This window comes from Phallusia mammillata, chromosome 2, assembly GCF_965637545.1.
Source record: "Phallusia mammillata chromosome 2, kaPhaMamm4.hap1.1, whole genome shotgun sequence".
NCBI classification, from domain to species: domain Eukaryota; kingdom Metazoa; phylum Chordata; class Ascidiacea; order Phlebobranchia; family Ascidiidae; genus Phallusia; species Phallusia mammillata.
The window spans coordinates 31,280,308-31,302,455 of NC_137253.1; the positions used below are offsets into that span (position 1 = coordinate 31,280,308).

The window sequence follows — 22,148 nt, forward strand, 5'->3', positions numbered from 1 at the left end:
GTAGCAAAGCTTTACTTGCTGCAGTTGTTCCCAAAGTGCTCCCCAGCACCCCCATTAACATGTTTGTGATCATAGTTAGGTGGTGAGAATAAATAGGAATGAGAGACGGTAATTTATTGTATTTTCATAGTATACCAGGCCTATTGAAGACCTCAAATTGAATCAGTTGGTCACCAAGCATTTTCATGCAAGTCGTAGGCTAGAAAAATCTAAAAAACTATAAGACAAATTTGGTCTTCAAGCAAATCATGAAAGTGATTTTGTCAAAAGCAGATAAATTTATATTGTTTAAAAGGGATTGACCGGAATTGCAAGTATTTAGTTTGGTCAAGTACAAAGCACCTCATGTTATCGCTCTTAAGTAGTTTTAGCACATTAATTAACTTGTTTTTTGTATTTCAAAGATGTTCCTGCTCAGTGTCCTGATTACTTTGGTCCTCTCGACGTTGACTGCATGAAAGCAATCTGGTCCAAAGTTGGTTGTATACCAGCGGGTGACAAATATCCTGACAAACTTTCAACAGCTGATTTCAATGCTTGGAACATTCTATCTTATGTGTAAGTTTGGGCCACAATTATTATGGATAATGGCAAAACAGCAATTTATTTCGTAACACACACAAAAAAAATGGAGCAAGTAGCAGCACAATTTAACAATTACTATTGCGACTGTTACTTTTGTGATGTAACAAGCACCTACAGATTATTTGTTGTGTGAACTTATTAACATATTCTACTGAATAATTGACAAAAAGTCATCTATGTACAGCAACATTCCCCAAACTTTTTTTTTTTTGCATCCCTCCTGATCAACTTGATATCAGTCTGAGATGGACCGCGGTCATAGACCTTATTGTGAGAGTTGATCATTAGGAATTCAGTGATTGAAGGGTTGTGCATCTCTGGGTCTATAACTTTGTTGAATTGATTTATTTCTTTGCAGTGACTTGCTGAGCATAATGAACACAACTCGAATACAGGCAGATCTTGGTGATGGACCAGAACAACTCAACTGTTTTGGAATCAGTAAGCAAAAATGTGTAGATGTCGTAAGGTTTATTACACATTAAATTACAATCTGCACTACCCTGTTGAATACCCATGCCATTAACTTGTACTGCCATTGTTATGTGTAATGGTGGTTTTTGTCAGTTAATTAAAAGTGGAAACATAAAACAGACAGATTCTAGCGTCTAGGTTGGGTTTTCATAATTACTACATAATAACACAGTGAAAACAAACCATCAAAAAGTACTTCAATATAAGCTAGCAAATCATTTGGCAAGCTATGACCAATCACCTTGTTTGCTAAGCACAAGCACCTTGTGTTGTTTCAAACACGTTGTCAGTCACCATGTATTTTGGTTGGTTTGTAACTTATTTGCAAAATAGCTGCAAGTGTTTTACATTGCAACCTGCATTGACTAGTACCTTGTTTATGATGCCAAACACACAATAGTTTGCCAGTAATGCAATGACATCATTGCTCACAATCCAAATTTGTTGTAATAAACCAGTGGTTCTCAAAGTATGGGTCGCGACCCAAACATGGGTCGTGCAGGGTCACAAAATGGGTCGCGCTGTGGTGATTCAATTTTGCCCAAACGAACTTTGTTCATTTCAATTTTCAAGTATTTTTAATTCTCAGTCCTGACTGAATTATTGTATCATAGGCATTTTATGTGGCTTTATCTTAGTAACTTTGGAGAATTGCAGCATAAGTAAATGGTTTTCTGAGAGTTTTGATAGCACCGTAGCCAAAACAGCCTCACTCGACAACGCTATACAGCAAAATGAACCAATCAGATTATAACATGCAGACAATATTCTTCCAATTTTCTATTACGCACACGGCGATTTTAACACGTTAGCACGGGGAATGATAGGAGTTTAATCATATGAAACTGAACTTGGAAAGTAACAGTTAGCGTTGATAACAATTCATACAAAAATAAATTTTTGGTGTTTGAGGCTTGGGTCGCAAGATGTTCATAAAGCTCAGATTTGGGTCGCGGTCAAAAAAGTTTGAGAACCACTGTAATAAACGGTTGTCTCAGTGATAGCGATTCTTGTTGTTCCTTGCTTTAGTGACATCACAATAAGTTTAGTTTAATTTTACGTTCACCACCATGCGCTTTGTAAAACTCAGTGTCTATGTTTCCAAGGGTTGCACATCCCTGCTGCAATAACTGTTCACAAACTGTATTTTGTATTAAAACTAGTGATGTACCGAATCGTTGAAATTTCGATTCGGCCGAAACCGAATATTCGGCGGTTTTGCCGAATAAATTCGGCCGAATCAACCGAATCATTTATGACGTCACGCGATGTCATACGCTACGCGTTTGACATGAAAACATAAGTTTTGCTACCAGGCAATTAGTGCAGAATAGTTGTGTTTCGTCCTCATCTTAGTTCTGCGGGGTTTAACATTCCTTCAAGCATGATTTCCAACCCTTGTCTGCAGTGGGAAAAACGATAATGTGCTGAAAAAGGGAACAATTGACTGGATTTTCGTTGGTACTGAGCAGAAAAGATACGCTTAACGCTTTAAATGTGTGTTCGTAAAAGATTCGGTTTCGGCCGAATCGCAACAAATTATTCGGCCGTAACCGAATCTTTGCAAAAGTGCCCGTTTCGGCCGAATAAATTCAGCAAACCGAATATTCGGTACATCTCTAATTAAAACAGACTTACATTCTTACTGAGCACAAGTTGGCAGTTGCCACATAAACGAAATTAGTTTTGCATGAATTTCAGTTTGGAGTGAATCAAATAACTAGCATTAAATTAGTAGGATACTGATTTTATATTAACAATCAAAATCTCCAATTTTTTGTGCAGATTTGCCCACCGGATGTGCAGTATACAACGGCCCACATACTCAACATTGCTTGGAGGTTGTTTGGGGATTAGTTGGATGTTCACCTGCGGGTAACAAGTTTCCTGGAAAGCTTTCAACTGCTGAAAAATCTGCATTGTCTGCTCTGATTTATGTGTAAGTGAATGCATGAGCAAAATTACAAAGGCATGCAAGCCACAGATTGAGAATTTTGCCAAGTATATCGTAAAAGTTTCCACCTGTCAAATACAGTAAAAAATATTGTAATATAGGAAGAAGGTATTAAGTCGCCTTGTTTGTCTAAAGCAGTGATTCTCAACCTGTGGCATGCATGCCATTAGTGGTATGCCGGAATTATTGAAGTAGTACACGAGTAACTTACTGTTACACTTGATTCAAGTCAGATCATTAAGCTCAACTTAACTGACCCAACTGATCAACTCTGGTTTTAACTTTGCAGGTTTTAGAAATAGGCTAGTCTAGTCATGAAGAGTAGGCCTATGTATTAGGCTACTTGTTGAAACAGGGTTTAGGTGGTATGTAGCCGTAGAAATGTAGTCAGGTATTATAAGGTTGAGTACCACTGGTCTGCCCCCGACTCTGTCGCAGTTTTGAAAGAGCAAAAGGAGTTTCTGCTATAACTTGTATTGTTTGTTCTGCCCAACTGTCACTGCACAATGTTTAAAATGAAATGTAATGGCATTAAGAACTGCTTGATAAGGTGAAACCTATTTTTTTCTGATTTAATAGAAAAACGTTGTAAAAAATTCAGAGACTTAAAAAATGTTTAGTGGTGCGCTCAAAGTAGGGGTGTCCAAAGTGCAGCCTGTGGCAGCATTTTATATCCGCAGTTGTTGTTTCACATCATGTTGCATATCGCCTGCCATAGTTTGTGGCGACTTCACACTAAAGCTTTCCATGGAACTTTATTTACCAGTTCTATTTCTCTGGTTAATAACCTGCAAAAAGTTGGTGGGCGTCTTCATCTAGCAAAACTTGTCCCCCTTTGAAAAAAGTTTCGACTCCCCTGACCTAATGCTTATGCAACGATTTTACTTTTACAGGGATCTTTATGACACAATGGAAGCAATTAAACTTGATTCAGACGCTGGTAACTTGATCCAGCAACAAAATTGCTTTGGATCTGGTAAGATGTTTGATGCTTTATATATTTTATCACTGTTGCAAAACTCTTTTTGCATCACATGCAGTAAAACTTGGTTATCCGGACTCGACAAAAATTTTATTCCAATTAGGCAAAGATCCGGATAAACAGAATCTGGTTTAATCAAGGTTTACTGTATTTAATTTCACATTATTCAAATCAGGAACTGACAAAACCATGTTAATCAGTAATAAATATCAATTTTGTATCAATATTTTGCTTTTTGTGGAATGTGTTTCCATATTCACAAACATCACACCCAATGTTGTTTTAGCTTTGCCAGCCGATTGTCCACTATTTTTTGGTCCCCATACTATGGCGTGCATGGAAACTGTTTGGGCTTCAGTTGGATGTTTGCCTGCTGGTACAGAGCATCCTCCAAAGCTTTCAACCGCCGATTTTAATACATTGAGTGTTCTTACATACACGTTAGTACGCATCCATACCCACTTTTTGCAATCTTAATTGTTCTTGTTTAAATATTTAGGTATTAATATATATAGATATGTATGTTTTAATATGTATTTTTGGAGCATTAAGGTTTGGATTTAATATTATTCGTTTTAAAATTTACAGCACTTGGTTTAATATTTTTTTCTAAATGTTCAAAGGGACCTGGAAGCACATATGACCAGCATAAAATCTGATGCTGACACTGGGACAGATGCTGCTCAACTCAAATGCTTTGGAATAGGTAAACTATACTATGTGCTAGGCCAGTGGTTCCCAACCTTTTTGTTACATTCCTCCCAAATGTGAACCGGGTTCAAATTATAATAATACATAATAATGTAAAAACAAAAATATTCTGTAACATTTTCAATGTAATTTTTTTGCAGTTTTTATGAAATTCCTCCCCTGAACTCATAAAATTCCTCCCTAGGTAGGAATTCCTCCCTGATTGGGAACCACTGTGCTAGGCTATTGCTGCAGCTTTATCATAAACAATCGAGGACGTTGAAACGTCGATTGTTTACAATAAAACTGCTGGATGCTTGGTTATATATTATGTGCTCTTGGAACATAATCTTCAAACTATATTGTATTGACAATTTTTGCTCTCTAATTTACATATGATTGTGTTTTGCTATTTATTCTCCAGCCTTACCAACGGATTGTCCAACCTATGGCGGACCACATACTGCTGATTGTTTGAAAGTCATGTGGGGTCTGGTGGGATGTTTACCAGCAGGAAATGAGTATCCTGACAAGCTTTCCACAGCTGATTTTGATTCACTTGCTGCAAAGGACTACAGGTAGAAATTTTGATTGCTAATCTGACCTTAACCTTATGCACTGGTTTCCAAACAATAGGCTATAGCCCAGCGGTGGGTAATGTTAACCCTTTTTCTTAAGACCACTAAGCTCCCTTAACATGTTTTGTGATCGCATAAATTAAGCTGTCATAATCATTTGTGAGCAAATCTTTGCAAACATTCTTCAATGGTTAGCAGCATACAATAAGCCACAAAATGGTTTCCACTAAGTATTTGGGCCATGGAATAGAAACATATTGGGAAACACTGCCTTAACAACACCTATTGGGTTCATTCCCATTGAAGTCATTTATGTTTGCAATTGTATTTGGCCTTATTATAGGACTTACTAAATATTGTTGTTGTATAGGACTTACTAAATTTTTTTGGTGTCCTGAAAGTGGAACCAAACTTTTTCACTGTAAAATAATGTATTTTGTTAGATCTGCTTATGGTGACATGGAGAAAATAAAAACAGACGCAGATGGTGGTGACTTGATTCAACAACAAAACTGCTTCGGAATTGGTAAGTCTACACTATATAGCTTACTTCTGGTTATCACTAATTATATTCATAATTGTAGCATTACCGGGTGATTGTCCAACATATAATGGTCCTCACTCTAATGCCTGTTTGAAAACCATTTGGGGCGCTGTTGGATGTTTACCAGCGGGTGATGAATATCCTGACAAGTTGACGTCTGCACAACAGGCTGTATTGTCAGCATTAACATACAGGCTTGTATTTTAAATTTTTTTGTCTTTAGTAATTATCTTAATTAGGAAAAATAATTTGTCAAATGCTTTTAAAGTTCATTTTAATATATTACACTGGCCAACACAATTTTTGGTGTCTTTAATGTTAAAACTGATATTGACTAATTTTAGGGTGCTGATTTCAAAAATCACTACGGTTTTCTTCAATCAGATCAACTTTTTAAGTTATTTACAAAATCAAAATTTACGACCATATTGATTCAATGACATTAAAATCATGCTTTTATGTGTTTGTTAAAGTTTTGTTACATTATACACATCAATTTCCTACAGTGCAGTCAGTTTCATAGCATGAATATGCGTTCTATGCTTATGCTCTGTCTAAAAATGTTGGGGCAGGCTAGTGGTAACTTTAAACTATACGTGTTTTATGGAGTGATTTTCAGACTCGTAAAGCAAGGTGGTAAAACTAAAATTAATAGTGGCTAGGTCATCTATAAGGTGTTGCATGAATTAACAAGATGTTTTATGCTACATTACTGGTGAATATCCACAACTAAATACAACACAACTAAAAAGAAGAAAAAAACGATTTGTATCAAATGTGCATATCTTGCACACTTCGATGTGACTTTAGGGGTTTAGGGCAAGCAATGGGCTCCACTTACCTAATGTTGACTGGAATATTGCAGTAATGAACAAAAACAGTAGAAAGGGACTGAAATTATTAGAAAAGAGTACATAACTAAGTTATTAAGCGATCTGAAAAATTCGGTACGAAAATAAGTATAAAGCTACACTTCCCTTAAAACGTAAGGGATATAAATGATGAGAATTAAGCTGAAAGGTTCCAACAGGATATCAGTAAAACGAGACGTGTCTAAATAATGTGGTCCTGGCTAACTGCTGTTGGTCAATTAAACGGGACGATATTGCTGCCAGTCATTTCTGAAAGTTACAGAAGTAAATGTGTAGGCCTATACCCGATATACCTAAAAACTTACAAATTTGAAACATTTTTTTGTTTTATATGTTGAATTTTGTTGGTTAGGAGTGTCCACCTGTTACATTTAAAATTAAATTCGAAATTTTGTTCTTGCAATTAAACGTTAACTCCAAATAAAATACTCAAAACCAGTTTCACTATAGCGTATACATATAGATTGTTTTTCAAACGTGGATGTACCATAACAGGAAAACTAGACGTGATACAGATAAACCGATTGCATTTTTGAAATCAGGGCACTGGAAATAGTCAAAATCAAGTAAAAAATTATAGACACCAGTAAAAAAATATTTTTTTGTTGCCCAGTGTTATTCTAAAAACCAGCCCACATGTCGGATTTCCAGTATACACTGTTTATTTGGATCTTTGCCTAATTCTTGACGTACAAATGATTTGTAATGTGTTAAGAGTTGATCTAATTGTTATTAGTTATTCCAGATCTTCACCTAATCGGGACAATTTTTTGGTCCAAATGGGCTTGAAGTTGACAGTATATGTCATTAATTACTGTTTAATTGGTATTGCACAATCTAGTGTTATGCACAAAGCTGTTGCCATGCAAAGATGAAAGTAAACTTGCATGTTGTGTTCAACTTGTGGTAGCCAACTTCTGACATGCCCCTTTTTTGCTGATTGCCAAACTTAGCGACTCAGGATTCTTTTAAGGATCTGTAGTTTTTTGTTTCCTATGTTGAAATTTTGGTTGCTTTGTTTTGTAGAGATGTAGAAACAAACATGCAGAACACAAAGACTGATGCTGACGCTGGAACAGCCTCTGCACAATTAGCATGCTTTGGACAAAGTAACTAACTATGTTTTTGTTTTTATTTGACTGAACCAGAATATATGATTAAGCAGAATATGTTTCTAATGATTGACAGGTTTGGGATTCCGTTGCTTTAAAATGAGTTTTCTAATTTACTAAGTTGCAATTATCTGAATCATCTATGTCTAACCACATCTTATACCACACAGGTTTGCCTACTGAGTGCCCAACTTACTATGGACCACATTCTGACGCATGCTTGAAAAAAATATGGGATCTGGTTGGTTGTTTGCCATCAGGAACTAAATTTCCTGACAAACTGACACCTACAGAACGATCAGCTCTCGCAGCAAAAGATTACCTGTTAGTACAATATTGCTAAAGTCCACGTATTTTCATTTTCAAGAGCCATAATATATATTGATTGCATTGTATGCAATTTTTTGTGTTTCTACTGTGCCAAATTTAGAGAAATCGCTGTGCATGTCACACTTTTTTCGTCTTGCTTGCAATTTTGTAAACAACATTGTCGTATCCACTTGAAACCTGAAAGTCATAAACGCTTACCTCCATTGCAACACATAAAACTCATAAAGTTCATTAAAAAACAACACATCCAATGCCAAAGAAGCATAAGAGGAGTTCTTTACACTATTGATTATATGTCAGCAGAATTAGCTATTACTCATTGTGTTAAGAAATGCAAACTAAGATTTGTCTGAGTCAGACATCGCCACCAAAAGTTCCACATCTGTCTTGCAAGCCATAGGTTTTCCACCCATGCTTTAAAGCAATAAATGTTGTTGGTTTAAAGCCTTTGTAAAAAAGCTTACTCGATACAAACCAGTTTCACTAGACATGCGGACAGTTCTGCAAATGACACAACAAAACATGAACTGATTCATACATTAGATTAGAAGAAAATAATATGAATACTTTCTCACATTCACAGTACGCCAGGTTTATTAAAGGCATCATACTGAATCAGCTGGTCTCCCAAGCATTAACATATGGCAGGGCATAGGCTAGAAAAATCTAGCCTGCGGTGGGATTCGAACCCATGACAGGAGTCTTCCAGGGACTCGTGCTCTACCAACTGAGGTACACAGACTCAGTGGAGAAACCGCCGAAAGTCGGATCACAATCACTGTTGCCTGCCTTGTATGCTTCACATGTCAGCTCCAGGTCTGAATCGACCCTTCAGGGTTGATCCCAATATGAAAATATTCATCTTAGCTACTTTCTTACATACAATATTTATTTTGTTTCTTAGCACACTGTACACTGAGTTTGAGACAATTAAGACAGATGCAGACGGTGGTGATGTGTTTCGACAGCAGGAGTGCTTTGGAGCTGGTAAACAGCTGATATATTTGCCACAAATACAGGAAACATAGCAATTATTTTGCTTTTTCAGCATTGCCGGCCGATTGTCCACTATATAGTGGTCCACACTCTATGGCGTGTTTGAAAAGTGTTTGGGGAGCTGTTGGATGTTTACCAGAGGGCAGTGAATATCCTGATAAATTGTCATCTGCTGCAGCTGCTGTATTGGTCGCTTTGCCGTACCCGTAAGTAATTAACTTGTCATATAAAACAGTTTAGGTGAAATTAGATGGGTTGGGGTTGAATATTATTTGCTTGACTTGGCAAATAGCATTTCTGCATTTTGGCAGGAATTTGGAATCAACATTTCAAATCATTAAAACTGATGCTGACAGTGGGACTGCCCCCGAGCAACTCAAGTGTTTTGGAATAAGTAAATTGTTTGTTTATTTCGTGTGTTTGTATTTTAACAGTAAGAAGCCTGAAAAAAATGCAAAAATGTAGAAACCACAGTCACCACAGTAAAAAACTTAAAATAGGCTTTGTCCACACACCAAATCTTGTGTAGTATAGGCGTTTGTATGTTTGAACATGCACACAAGCTCTTGAGTACACTGAGGGCCACTATGAGCAACATTGGATGCCAACACTTTTGGCCATATTTCTTTCAAGTGTGCAGCTTGAAGAAAATAATAGTTAAGGCCCAATTTTTTAGGCTTCTGTTTTTGTGATCAAGCCTGTAGAAGGTTTTTACTATCAAACTTTGTGTTGATTGCGGTTGGGTGAAATGGTTGTGGTTGGGTGTTGGTTGTAAATAAATAGGTGTCGTTGTGTAGCTTGAAGATGGTTGTTAATGGATTTGTAGCTTATAAATGGTAGGGTGTTGGTTGTAAATGGTTTGGTGTTGGTTGTTAATGGTTGGGTGTTGGTTGTTAATGGTTGGGTTTTGGTAGTAAATGGTAGGGTGTTGGTTTCAAATGGTAGGGTGTTGGTTGTAAATGATTGGGTGTTGGTTGTAAATGGTTGGGTGTTGGTTGTAAATGGTTGGGTGTTGGTTGTAAATGGTTGGGTTTTGGTTGTAAATGGTTGGGTTTTGGTTGTAAATGGTTGGGTGTTGGTTGTAAATGGTTGGGTTTTGGTTGCAAATGGTTGGTTGTTGGTTGTAAATGATTGGGTGTTGGTTGTAAATGATTGGGTGTTGGTTGTAAATAAATGGTTGAATGTTGGTTAAAAATGATTGTACAAATTTGGTGTTTTCTTAAAGGTATGCCTACTGGCTGTCCAACCTACAATGGACCTCACACTATGGCTTGCTTGAAAGTTGTTTGGGATCTGGTTGGTTGTTTGCCTAAAGGAGATGAATATCCTGACAAACTTGCTCCTTCAGAAATTACTACCTTGGAATCCCTTACATACAGGTAATCAATTTAGCAAATTCTCACGGTTGTTTTTCAGTAAAAGCCTTGGTTCATGATTAAGTTAATCATTTTGAATTTGCATGATTTATGTCAGGGGTGTGTGCAACCTTTGTCATAGTGGGGCCAAATACAATTACCATAATTAGATCGCGGGCTGCACCTTCTTATAACACAAGGTGGTTTTACTTTGTTGCATACCAATTATGCCTATATTAAGTTGTAAAATAACAAGTAAAATTCACATTTCATTGTAGCCGCATTATTATCAGGTTGCATAAAAATTGCGCCGGGTGCATTAATATGCTCAAAAATATCTAATAATTGAGCTTGTTTCGAGTCTATTAAGTTGCTTTTCTTGGTGGGTTGGTAACCACTGCTCTGAATGAAATGAGTCTTAGGTGTTCTACTTCAGAAAGGAGTTTGGTGCTGTTTAGCTAAATTATTAAATCCAAGCCAGGTCCGAATTTTAAAACTGTTTCTTATTTTCAGGGAGTTGTTTAACCACATGAATGATATTAAGATGGATGCAGATGCCGGCAATGCAGCCAAGCAATCAGACTGCTTTGGACAAGGTTTGTTTAAGTTTTACCCTTCGAAAACACATATAGTAAAAACCCATTGAAAAATTCGTTTTCAGTTCTTCCACTGGATTGTCCGACATTCAGAGGTCCACATTCAGTTGCTTGCATGAAATATGTTTGGAATGATGTCGGTTGTTTACCAGAAGGCGATGAATACCCGGATAAGCTCACTGCTACTAGACAAGCTTTTTTGTCAGTCCTTAATTACAGGTGGGATTGTTGCAGATGTACTCAGATATACATGCAGTACATTTTGTGGTAGATAATAATATATTAGGCAAGTTTGCAAACCTGATATGACTTGTGCCCACATCATTATTTACTGTTGGTTCATTTTATTGTGTAATCATTTGTGTATAATTCTACTAGAAAAGAAAAGGATTTGTAGCATTTTCTATCTAGCACTGAAAAACCTTCCTGGGCCACACTTAATAAAAAGTATATAAAACTATTATTTATGAGACAGATTTGAATCAGTGGTGACATGTTGCATATCTCTGATAAAAATGTTTATTCTTAAATTCTTACTTGTCCATACCTGTATAAGGTTCCTATGTAGTTTTTCTCAACACAGAGGCTTGAAGAGAAAGGCCAGCATATGCTTTTGCCAAGATTTAAAGACCTTGTTTTAGTAACTTTTTTTGAAGCATGGATGCTATGTTAATGAATTGTTGAACCAAGTAACAAGGTTTTTGTGTTGTTATGTTGCAGTGCTTTATACGACACAATGGATGACTTAAGAACTCTGGCAGATTCAGATCCAACTGCACAACTTAAATGTCTGGGAATTTGTAAGTTTTGTGTTTACTCTGAAGCATTGTCATTCTGGCTATTTTTCATTTCCACCAAATTCTGTGTTAAACCAAATGACTATTAAATAGACCTCAACTCATTTGGTGTAATATCCTAGGTCTGATATTGTGTTTTATTCTAGGAAAAATGTGTTGAGGGATCAAAAAAATATTTAGATGGAGAATGTTAATTTAAGTAACCTTGTTTATGGTACTGCATATCAACTTCATATCAACTTCATAATATTTTAAGTGATTTTTAGAGTCAAATTACATTAAACTAGGTATATTTTTATTTTGAAGCTAAAGGCATTGATGTTATGCAATGAAAAAGTTACAAAACTTTACAAGATCACTGAGAAATGCCCACATTCCTGTTAATGTTCAGTTAGTTTCAACTATCAATGCATGAATCTAATTGCAATTTACTTTTATGTGCAGCTCTACCAACAGCCTGTCCTAAGTACAACGGCCCTCACAGTGTGACTTGTCTGGAAACGATATGGGGTTTGGTTGGATGTTTGCCAGCCGGACAAGAATTCCCTGGAAAACTGTCAAGTGCTGAAATAGTAGCTTTAGAATCACTGACTTATAGGTTAGTTTGCGGACATTTTTTATCCATTTTAGACTTTTAATTCCTATAACATTGTTTGCTACTGTGGAGTACTGATAACGTTTGTGAAAAAAGTTAATTTTACCTTGGTTTTGCAATTGAAATTAGCGACATTTTTGTTTTGGAAAGTGTTGCTTTACCTTCTGTAGGGCATTAAATATGTTATATAAAGTACCTAAAAAATAATCCAAGCATTTAGCTAGTTCTTTAGTTCTCACATTGCCCTGCTCAGCTACATTGGAATAATTGCATAAAGGATAACTGTATACTGGGATAGTTTGGGACCAAATTCCTGAAATTCCACTCCTTTGCATTTGCATGGTCATTTCATTTTCGTAGTCCAAATGTACATGTGTAAAAAATGTGTTGTTGCTAACTTCAGACCTCAATTCGGATTGAAATAAACCAGCCTGGTCCAAGTTACAACTCTCCTTAAACCTTTATTTATGTTAACTTTTTAGCTGTTAAGAAAGTTGGTATTCCCATGGCTTATGAAAAAAAAAGGTTTTGGCCAGGTTTAGCGGTTAGGGGTTTAATATGAGACTCACTTACAGCAGTAACATACAATGTTTTGTTGCTTCTCTGCAGGGCTGTGTGGGCTCATTTCGAAGCCACTAAAACAAATGCAGATGCTGGTTCATCCTTGGAACAGAAAAACTGCTACGGAGTTGGTAAGTGATCATTTCAAGACTTTCATTTTTGCGAGATGCAATGGAAATAATGATTTTTGAATTACATACTTTTCTATATGCAATGCGCTATATGAATAATCACATACAGATGTTTGTAGTTAATCACATGCATATTTGCTTAGCAAGTGATTATTAAGAATCAGTATGAACAGTGTATACAATTTGCAATTAACCAGGTTTATTCACTTAAATGAATTATGCGATTAATCATAATTAAGTATATTCTCTTTTCTTAATTGTTCATTAGCCAATCCATTTTTGTTTTTCAACATATTTTCTTTATATTTCAATAGATGTTCCTATTCAGTGTCCTGATTACTTTGGTCCTCTTGACGTTGACTGCATGAAAGCAATCTGGTCGAAAGTTGGTTGTATACCAGCGGGCGACAAATATCCTGACAAACTTTCAACAACTGATTTCGATGCCTGGAAAGTCTTAGCTTACACGTAGGGTTTAGCTTACTTACATTGGTTAAGAAAAGGTGTTGTTAGCCCAAGCATAGAATTGGTTTATTACCTAATTGCAAGAAAGTTTATTGACACAATCAAGCTAGTCGGGAAAAGTTAAACATCTCACAGCTATTCAGTTATTAGGTAACTCTGGTGCTTATGAACGATATCGTAGCAGTTGAACTTAGGGGGTAGGCGATAATTTATTGCAATAAAGCAGTATGTTTGTACAACGTAACTTTATAAAGCCAATAGGCTCTGGTTGTGGCTGATTATTTATGTAAATTAGGATATGAAAGCTTTAATAAAACATTACACAGTATTGCTTTATCCTGTGTTGTTAAATGCTGATCACTGCGTATGTCATCTTGTTTTTATTTTAGTGCCTTGCTGAGCATTGTAAACACATCACGAATACAGGCAGACCTTGGTGATGGTCCAGAACAACTTAACTGCTTTGGAACTGGTGGGTTTTATTTTGTTGTGCTTATAAAGATACTTGGGCTGGGGCAGTGTCTCTTAATTAGCCGACCACTGAACAGTTTGTATATGGTTCACGGAGCTAAGGCAAGGTATTACCACATGTTTATCTCCACCATGTACACAATTGTTGATTTTTGGTTAGCTAGCATTTTTTAATGTTGGATACCACAGTTTACTTTCATTTATCCAACCTTTGAAATTAGGGAATTTGTTAACTGTGTTGAAGAGAATGTTTCATTCTGAAATTGGCTGTTTGGAGTAAATTGCTACGCTGTTCAGCAGCTTTTAAATATTTTTTTGATGCCCTGTTAAGATATGGCATAATCTCCATGCCTTTACTCAAGCAAAATGTTTGTTTTTTGTGTACTAATGATGATTGCTAATAATTTTATAATAACTGAGGCTTGCAATGTTTGGTTTATTCCACTTGTTGTGAAAGAACACATAGCGACACAACTGCATTAAAACAATCACCTAGCCAGAAATAGCTGCACAACATTAAAACATTATGAAGAACAAAGCAATAAAGGGAATAATTGGTTGGTCGTGACTAAATGTCATGCAGCTACATGTTTGTGACATAGTGGACCACAAAATTCTAACAAAAAAATCCTTTTTAACCCATAAAAAATACTTGGCTGGGGTTCGTCAAGTTTTCTGTTACAATGTTTCTTTCCTTGCGCTATAACTTTGAAACAATTATGTTGATTGTACATTTGTAACCTAGATTTAGAGAGTTTCAAGTTCCCAGGTTGTTTGAAGGTTAATTTTGCTGATTTTGGCGAGACAGTGGTTAGTTATAGCCCAACATCTAAAACTTGACTTGTTATCACATACCAATTTCTGTTTGCAAAGTGCTGAATGTTTCTGTTTGTTTGAAGCTTTGCCGAGTGGATGTACGAAGTTTGAAGGCCCACATACTGAACATTGTTTGGAAATTGTTTGGGGTTTGGTTGGATGTTCACCTGCTGGTAACAAGTTTCCTGGAAAGCTTTCAAGCGCTGAAAAAGCGACGTTGTCTGCTCTTAAATACCTGTAAGTTATTGTGTGAGAAGCAAACTTTTCGGCCATTATTGTGGCAGTGATTTGGGCTCAGTTTTTCAACCCTTATTTGCAATGACTGATAGAAATAACATTGTAGTAATGTACAATAAATTTTGCAGATTTCCGAGCTTTGTTACACTTTCTGTGTCATAATTTTTGAAACCTTTTTGAAGACCACACTGAAACATTTTCCTTTGATAAATGTTTCTAAATTGACTATATTTGTGCACTGTATCTTGTACCCTTAAATTGTTACATTGAACACCCCAGGCAATACATAAACCCTGAGTTAAGAACCTTCATGCTACAGCCTCAAATATGTTATGTAATGACATGGGACTGCAGGTTTACATAAAACAGATGCAAGTTTTGATAAAGAAAAATCACAGATTTTAAAATGTCAAGCCTAACTTATGCAGCAAGCCTTTTTTTCAAAAATGTTTATTTATTTAATTTAGCAGTCACTGCCAGGCATAATGTTCATATTGCTTTTCCAGCAGTTTTATTTTAAATAGTCAATGTTTCGATGCTCTTATTATATATTTATACGGCTGCATGCTTTCTGTTATAACAGGGACCTCCATAGCACAATGGAGACGATCAAACTTGATTCTGACGCTGGTAACTTGGTCCAACAACAAAACTGCTTCGGAACTGGTAAGACCATTGATTCAACATATTTGACGTTCTACTGGTGTAATGCTAAAAAAACACCAGTTGCAAAAACAAGTAATTTTGCTGACATTTTGCACACCAGAGTGGTAGGGCTTCATCGGAGAAATGAAGTATGAAATATATGGAAAATAGTGTGGAAAACAGTTCTCCAAAATCAATTTGTATTTTTGATAAAAAACAAATTCCCAGCGAAATAGTATAAAACATGTTCATTTTATTAAGCAGACGTTTCAACAAACACAGTTGTCATCATCAGTGAAAATATAATATAATTTGTATTTTGTTGAGCATCACACCAATTAAACGATAAATTTATTAAATATGCAACCTGGTGGAAAAAGCGCTTGTTCAGTGTTTTTAAAGACGTTTGATGTCTTGTTTATTTCATCAGCTTATTATTTGAAATTTTGTTACAGCACTACCAGCTGATTGTCCATTGTTTTTTGGTCCACATACTATGGCTTGTCTGCAAACTGTGTGGAGTTTAGTTGGATGTTTGCCAGAGGGAAGTGAGAATCCTCCCAATCTTACATCTACTGCTGTTGCAACGCTGAGCATTCTTACATACACGTTAGTTGCTTGTCTGCAAAATCTAGATTCAGACATGACACATTTTTGTGCTCCAACCAGATTTACATATATATATATATATAGGAGCACTATACACGGACTTGTAATATATATATATATAGGAGCACTATACACGGAAAAGTAATTTAATCATAAACATTTCTGCCAAAGTAAAAGTCCTCGAATTCAAAAGCATGACCCCGAGCTCAACATCGACACAGTTCCCATGCTGCGTCTGTTTTACACCTGACCCATATCTTCGGTCCTTATCTTTTTGTCAACGCCCACGTTCTAAACGCCAGTTCCCTGTTATCGTATGTGAGGTCACTTCACACACCTGACATTCACCGTTTTTCCTAAGTGCTTTATGTACTGTGTTCTACAGCTTGAGTGACAACCTACACTGATGATGTCAACAGAGATTTTTGAAACGTCTGAACGATGTATTGTATATACACCAGTACTTTGGCAGTAATGTTTGTGATTATATTTACATAATTTGGCTTATACTGAACTGTATTGTATAACCAAGGCAGTAGTGCACAACATCAGGCCTATGGGCCAAACTTGGCCTTCTTTTTGTTTAAAAATGGCAACATCAGATATATTTGGTTACTTAAATCCTCAAATGTCATGCATTTATGTTATTTTTTGAATTTATTTTGCTATTGGCCATTGTTCTAGCTTAAATGTTCGTGGTTAAATGAAGGATGTACAAAAAATGGCATCACCATCAACAGTACTGTAGTTGTCTCACTGTTAATATTTCATTATTGTGTCGATTTTTCGAACATTTTTACTCTTTCCATTGTTCAACTGGAAAGCACAGGGAATGTGTTCTGTGTTTTAAACTTGCACAATCATTCCTTGAGATTAAGTGTAAAAGTATGTCATAACTGTTTAACATTTAAAGTGATTTGGAAGCTCATATGACCAGCATAAAAACTGATGCTGATGCTGGAACAGATGCTGCTCAGCTTAAATGCTTTGGAATAGGTAAATACTAGTATTAAAGGAAATATAATATCAGTGTATCAAGTGCCTCTCAAAGTGACCTTGAAGTGTTTTCGTCACTGCCCCCATAGGGGGCGCAAACTTCCTCTTATGGACCAACATAAATAAATGATTTTTGTCAAAGGCTGTCCTTTACATCAGCTAAATTTTGATGGATAATTTAAAGAGCAAATTTGTTGCATTAAGGCCGAAGCGTGACAAATGAGACTAGAAATTTTATGTTGCCCACTGTCCAACAAAAATATTCCAGCTGTCAAACTACTGCTGTTACACTGATGACAGCAAATTTATTCTAAACAGTTGTTTTTCACAGTAGTTTTTTGTATATGGTGCTTTTTCTATTGTTTTGTTAAAGATTTTAAAACCGCAAAAAGTTGGCCTCATCACTTCAAGCAACTATATTTAAATTTTACACTGGTTGCATTTTGTTGAATTTAATTTTTTTTTTCGCTTTTCAGCCTTACCAACGGATTGCCCGACCTATGGTGGACCACATACTGCTGATTGTTTGAAAGTTATCTGGGGTCTTGTGGGATGTTTACCAGCAGGAAATGAGTATCCTGACAAACTTTCCACAGCTGATTTTGATTCACTTGCTGCAATGGACTACAGGTGGCAAAATTGTGTTAAATATAAATAAACTACATAAAGCGAATTAAATCTCAAGTTGGGAAATGTTTATTTCCAGGTTAAATTCAGTTGACAGTGTTATAAAAACAAATTAATTTCACTAAAAAGCATCTTCAGTGTCTATAGAGAGTAATTAAATGGATTCAAATCATAAAAAGCTAATAGTTCCTTCACAAACACGATCTATCCTCAACTGAAAGCCCAGCAGACTAAACTGACTGAACATGCAATGAAAGATTAGAAAAACGCTGAAAAGATAGTACCGTAATAGGCAAAGAAAAAACACATGTCACTTAAACATTTCCCAAATTTGTGATATTTATAATGAAAGGAGGAAATCGTTGCAACAATGGCAATAGAACAGGGAGTGATTTCCTGAATCCGTTTACCAGGATTAAGAACAAAGCGAATCAAGTACTTTAATTTTAATGTTTTAGAAGAACTTTTTTGTATGAAGCATAGTTATTGTTTTGGACAGCTCTCTATTACTGCCGCCCTTTCTTCAAAAATAAAATTACTTAACCCTATGGTTTGCTATGTCTTATGTCATACTGATTTGAAGTCTTTAATGTTGCGGTCCTCTCGAAGCCAGATTTGCGCACTGTAAAATATATTTCTGTAGGTCTGCTTATGCTGAAATGGAGAAAACTAAAACAGACGCGGATGTTGGGGATTTGATCGAACAGCAAAACTGTTTTGGAATTGGTAAGTCTTTGATATGAAGCTAAAACCTTATTTGGACTGTCACAAACTATGTTCATAATTGCAGCATTACCGGCCGATTGTCCAACATATCATGGTCCTCATTCTATTGCATGTTTGAAAACTGTTTGGATCTCGGTTGGGTGTTTACCAGCAGGCGATGAATATCCTGACAAGCTAACATCCACTGAACAGGCAACATTAGCTGCACTAACATACAGGTGTGAAATTTATCCTATTTAACAAATCCGTATTTTTTGTATGTGGCAAATACACTAAACCTCAAGTACTGTGGACCTGTTCGTACCAAAAACTTTTAATTAACCGATATCGACTAGTTAAATTCATGCCACATTGCAAATCATTTGTATTTGTTAGCCTAGGAAGATCTGGTTTAACTAAGGTTCACTCTATATATCTTTTTCAATTGTCTTTATTTAACAATGTTCCACTTAAAAAATAGGCCTTGCACATCTTAATGACGCAGCACCATTGGTTAAGGACTCTTTGTTTATATTTAGTGTCATGTTTTTTCAAGCATGTCTAAACATACTAGCCTGCCTAATTTTGACTAAACGCGTTTAAAGTTTTCAAGCAAATGTTAATCTAAACCAGTGGTTCTCAAACTTTTTTATTGTCGGGGCCAAATGGTATTTTTAAGTGTGTAGGGAGCCGCAAAAAAACGAAACCCTAAGAAAATCACTAAAGATTATGACTTTGAAAGCTAAAATAGCAATGTTTGGTGGTTTTCTGAGGTCTGGTGCGAGCCGCAAAATAAGTAGTTGGGAGCCGCATGCAGCCCCGAAAACCGAGTTTGAGAACCACTGCTATAGCTGTAGTAGCTACAGGTATCAATGCCGAAAATCAGTTAATTATTAAACGCACTTGCGACAGCCGACAGGCCAGTGAATTGTGTTTGCTAAACTGTAAAAGTGAAACGACATCGCAAGTTTAATTCCCATTACCTTGCCCACACACAGTTGTTCAATTTGCGCCGAAATGGGAACCAAAAGCACTATAGGAAACGCGCTAGCCTTATATGGCGCACCGAATAGCGTCCATTGTATTTCCTTACGACTATGAGTTTAAACTGTGAGTTTAAGTCACTTTCTTTGTTGAAAATTCAGCATGCCCCTGAATGTCACAGTTAACCAGGCCTACAAAAGTGTTGTACCGAATCAGCCGGTCACCAAGCCTTCCCAACACCTTTACAGGCCTGGTGTACTACGATTTATCGCTATGTATGTCATGATCGCTGGTCTGCATCGATGCTTCAGGGGCTGACCCCAGTATGAATGTGTTCATCTTTTCCCTGAATGTTTTACATTTCTTACTGAGTTTTGGTGGTGCTACTCTTATATTGTTTTTTTTTTGTAGTGACTTAAAGGCTCAGATGGCTGCCACAAAAGCTGATGCTGACACTGGGACAGTTGCTGCTCAACTTGCATGCGTTGGAAAATGTAAATATTTGGTGTTTGTTTTTGTAAATTTATGTTCTTTGACATTTGAAACTTATCAGTAAAAACAAAGCTGGATTTTTCTTGCTACTAGTTTCGGCAAACCTTCCGGATTGCCAAACAAATCTGCCACGAACATAGGCTTTGCTATGTTAAAGTTTTCATGTGTTTTATAGCACCACCTCAACTATGAGGAGCATTCAGTGCTATATATAAAGTAATCTATGCATAGGCGTAGAGTTTTAAAAAATACCAGGGGTGCGCCTTTCGATCTTCCAAAAACGATGCCTATACCATGTACAGTATCTGTACCCGTATAAGACCAAATAACGACACCTTTTACGTGCTTAAGCATGTAGTTTCTATCACATTAATTTGCGAATAGTCACTTGGCGCAATTTCTTTGTGTTCGATTGGAACGTTTGCTGTGCGTCTAATAACCTCTGATGTAACGAAAGGACGATTTGCCGAATCAGCCACTTTAACAACGATTAAGTTTAAAGTAACGTGTTACGGCGGGAAATAAAAGTAAAGCAATTCACGTTTTAAATATAGCCGGCTATGTATTGTTGACGCTTAAACTTAGGTCACCTTGGATCAAGTTTAGGCCGTTGCAGAGCTTTGCAAACAGACATTAAACTCGGCTTAGAAGTCAATATATTAACTATTTTTATTGCAGGGAGTATTGCGACAAATAATACTAAAGCGTTAGTCTACAAGTCATGTTTATATTGCATTAAAATGCCTATTTATTGCCAAACAATTACAATTGTTACGTTTCAACCGACGTCTGTTCGATCAATGGCGTGAATGCAAGCGCATTTGTTTAGCTGGAAACACGTTTTAATTAACCGACGTAACTTGAACAAAGATGCGATTTTGACGTTATACAAAGGATAAGGCCGGGGGTGCGCGGCACCCCCGTACTCTACGCCAGTGAATCTATGTACTCTGTAACAAAATTAAGATCCTAAATTATGTGACAAAAGCTAGTTTTCAAAACTGTTGGTTTTTGATGCAAGGAGTTAGATTATACCAGAGTTAAGTCAGTCCAGCTTTTCAGATCGGGTTCTGACTTTGTTTCTTTAAACAAGCAGACTTGATTCAGGCCTGGTTGCAAGATATAACATTATGCCCAACATCCCTAACTGTCATGTTTACGTCTTCCATTGTCTATTACTGCCCATTGTGTATGTGTTCTATATTATAGGCCTGTCAATCAAACTATTGGGGATAAACAAGCTTCTTAAAAACGATTTGGTCCTGGGCTTTGTGCTTATTTATGCTTTCTGGTTTAGGCTCGAATTTTAGGCTTGCTTACAACTCTATATTATGTTAAGCCCTGAAAATAACAACACATGTATGCGCTTAATTGTGTAATTTTATTAACACAGCTTTGCCAACGGAATGTCCAAATTACTATGGACCACATTCTGATCTCTGTTTGGAAGTGATTTGGGGCTTGGTTGGATGTTTACCTTCTGGACACAAGTTTCCTGCCAAACTGACCACCACAGAACTTGCAGTTCTTGCAGCATTGGATTATGAGTGAGTGTTGATACTTAACCATCTGCATGAATTATTTCTCATTTTGAAGTAGAGTTTTGTTGTCAACCATAAGTTACCAAACCTTGATACTCATGTTTTCTTTAATTTTTTTTTTTTATTCACTAACTATTGAAATATTCAAACACCTTTTTATTGGAATCAGCTTTGTTTGCTGTTGTTTCATCTTGCAAAGAAACAACTTGATCAAATTTCAACTCAAACTAAAATTCATGAAAATAAAGCAAAATTGAAGCCAATTGGTCTTCACTTGCTTGGTGCATATTTCGAATTGAAGTGCCTTTAATTTCTTGCACCTGGCAGAAAATTCAAACTTGTTTGTGAACACTTTAACCCACATTTTTTTGTTTTCATTCTCCCTTGTGATTGATGAAATAATTAAAA

The 22,148-nt window shown here is 36.3% G+C and overlaps 4 protein-coding genes across 4 annotated transcripts in view; all 4 read left to right on the forward strand.

Moving 5' to 3' along the window:
- Positions 1-3,002, forward strand: part of LOC145213302 (uncharacterized) — a 70,629-nt gene extending 67,627 nt beyond the window's left edge. Inside the window, exons 106-108 of the mRNA XM_080081529.1 lie at positions 405-558; positions 944-1,026; positions 2,845-3,002. Coding sequence (XP_079937655.1) covers positions 405-558; positions 944-1,026; positions 2,845-3,002 — 395 coding nt within the window. The remainder of the gene's footprint in view (positions 1-404; positions 559-943; positions 1,027-2,844) is intronic.
- A 21-nt stretch (positions 3,003-3,023) lies between these two features.
- On the forward strand, positions 3,024-6,014 carry LOC145213303 (uncharacterized). The gene is made up of 6 exons (XM_080081530.1): positions 3,024-3,989; positions 4,282-4,435; positions 4,619-4,701; positions 5,110-5,263; positions 5,707-5,789; positions 5,848-6,014. The coding sequence occupies exons 1-6, from the start codon at positions 3,878-3,880 to the stop codon at positions 6,012-6,014; spliced, it is 753 nt and encodes a 250-aa protein (XP_079937656.1). The 5' UTR covers positions 3,024-3,877.
- A 1,697-nt stretch (positions 6,015-7,711) lies between these two features.
- Positions 7,712-11,118, forward strand: LOC145213304 (uncharacterized). The gene is made up of 7 exons (XM_080081531.1): positions 7,712-7,788; positions 7,962-8,115; positions 9,026-9,108; positions 9,170-9,323; positions 9,429-9,511; positions 10,343-10,496; positions 10,986-11,118. Exons 1-7 carry the CDS (start codon positions 7,722-7,724, stop codon positions 11,116-11,118), a joined length of 828 nt encoding a protein of 275 aa, XP_079937657.1. The 5' UTR covers positions 7,712-7,721.
- Positions 11,119-11,145: 27 nt separating this feature from the next.
- Positions 11,146-22,148, forward strand: part of LOC145213305 (uncharacterized) — a 41,218-nt gene continuing 30,215 nt past the window's right edge. The window contains exons 1-13 of the mRNA XM_080081532.1: positions 11,146-11,287; positions 11,789-11,868; positions 12,310-12,463; positions 13,070-13,152; positions 13,467-13,620; positions 14,007-14,089; positions 14,988-15,141; positions 15,725-15,807; positions 16,242-16,395; positions 17,309-17,391; positions 18,809-18,962; positions 20,119-20,201; positions 21,593-21,746. Of these exons, the coding sequence (XP_079937658.1) occupies positions 11,184-11,287; positions 11,789-11,868; positions 12,310-12,463; positions 13,070-13,152; positions 13,467-13,620; positions 14,007-14,089; positions 14,988-15,141; positions 15,725-15,807; positions 16,242-16,395; positions 17,309-17,391; positions 18,809-18,962; positions 20,119-20,201; positions 21,593-21,746 (1,523 nt within the window). The 5' untranslated portion in view covers positions 11,146-11,183. The remainder of the gene's footprint in view (positions 11,288-11,788; positions 11,869-12,309; positions 12,464-13,069; positions 13,153-13,466; positions 13,621-14,006; positions 14,090-14,987; positions 15,142-15,724; positions 15,808-16,241; positions 16,396-17,308; positions 17,392-18,808; positions 18,963-20,118; positions 20,202-21,592; positions 21,747-22,148) is intronic.

Coding starts and splice junctions, on each gene's coding strand:
- LOC145213304 (XM_080081531.1), top strand. CDS start 7,722: ATGCAGAACACAAAGACTGATGCTGACGCTGGAACAGCCTCTGCACAA. Junction 7,789..7,961: donor ATTAGCATGCTTTGGACAAA/GTAACTAACTAT, acceptor TATACCACACAG/GTTTGCCTACTGAGTGCCCA. Junction 9,512..10,342: donor ACTCAAGTGTTTTGGAATAA/GTAAATTGTTTG, acceptor GTTTTCTTAAAG/GTATGCCTACTGGCTGTCCA.
- LOC145213303 (XM_080081530.1), top strand. CDS start 3,878: ATGCTTATGCAACGATTTTACTTTTACAGGGATCTTTATGACACAATG. Junction 5,264..5,706: donor CTTGCTGCAAAGGACTACAG/GTAGAAATTTTG, acceptor GTATTTTGTTAG/ATCTGCTTATGGTGACATGG. Junction 5,790..5,847: donor ACAAAACTGCTTCGGAATTG/GTAAGTCTACAC, acceptor TCATAATTGTAG/CATTACCGGGTGATTGTCCA.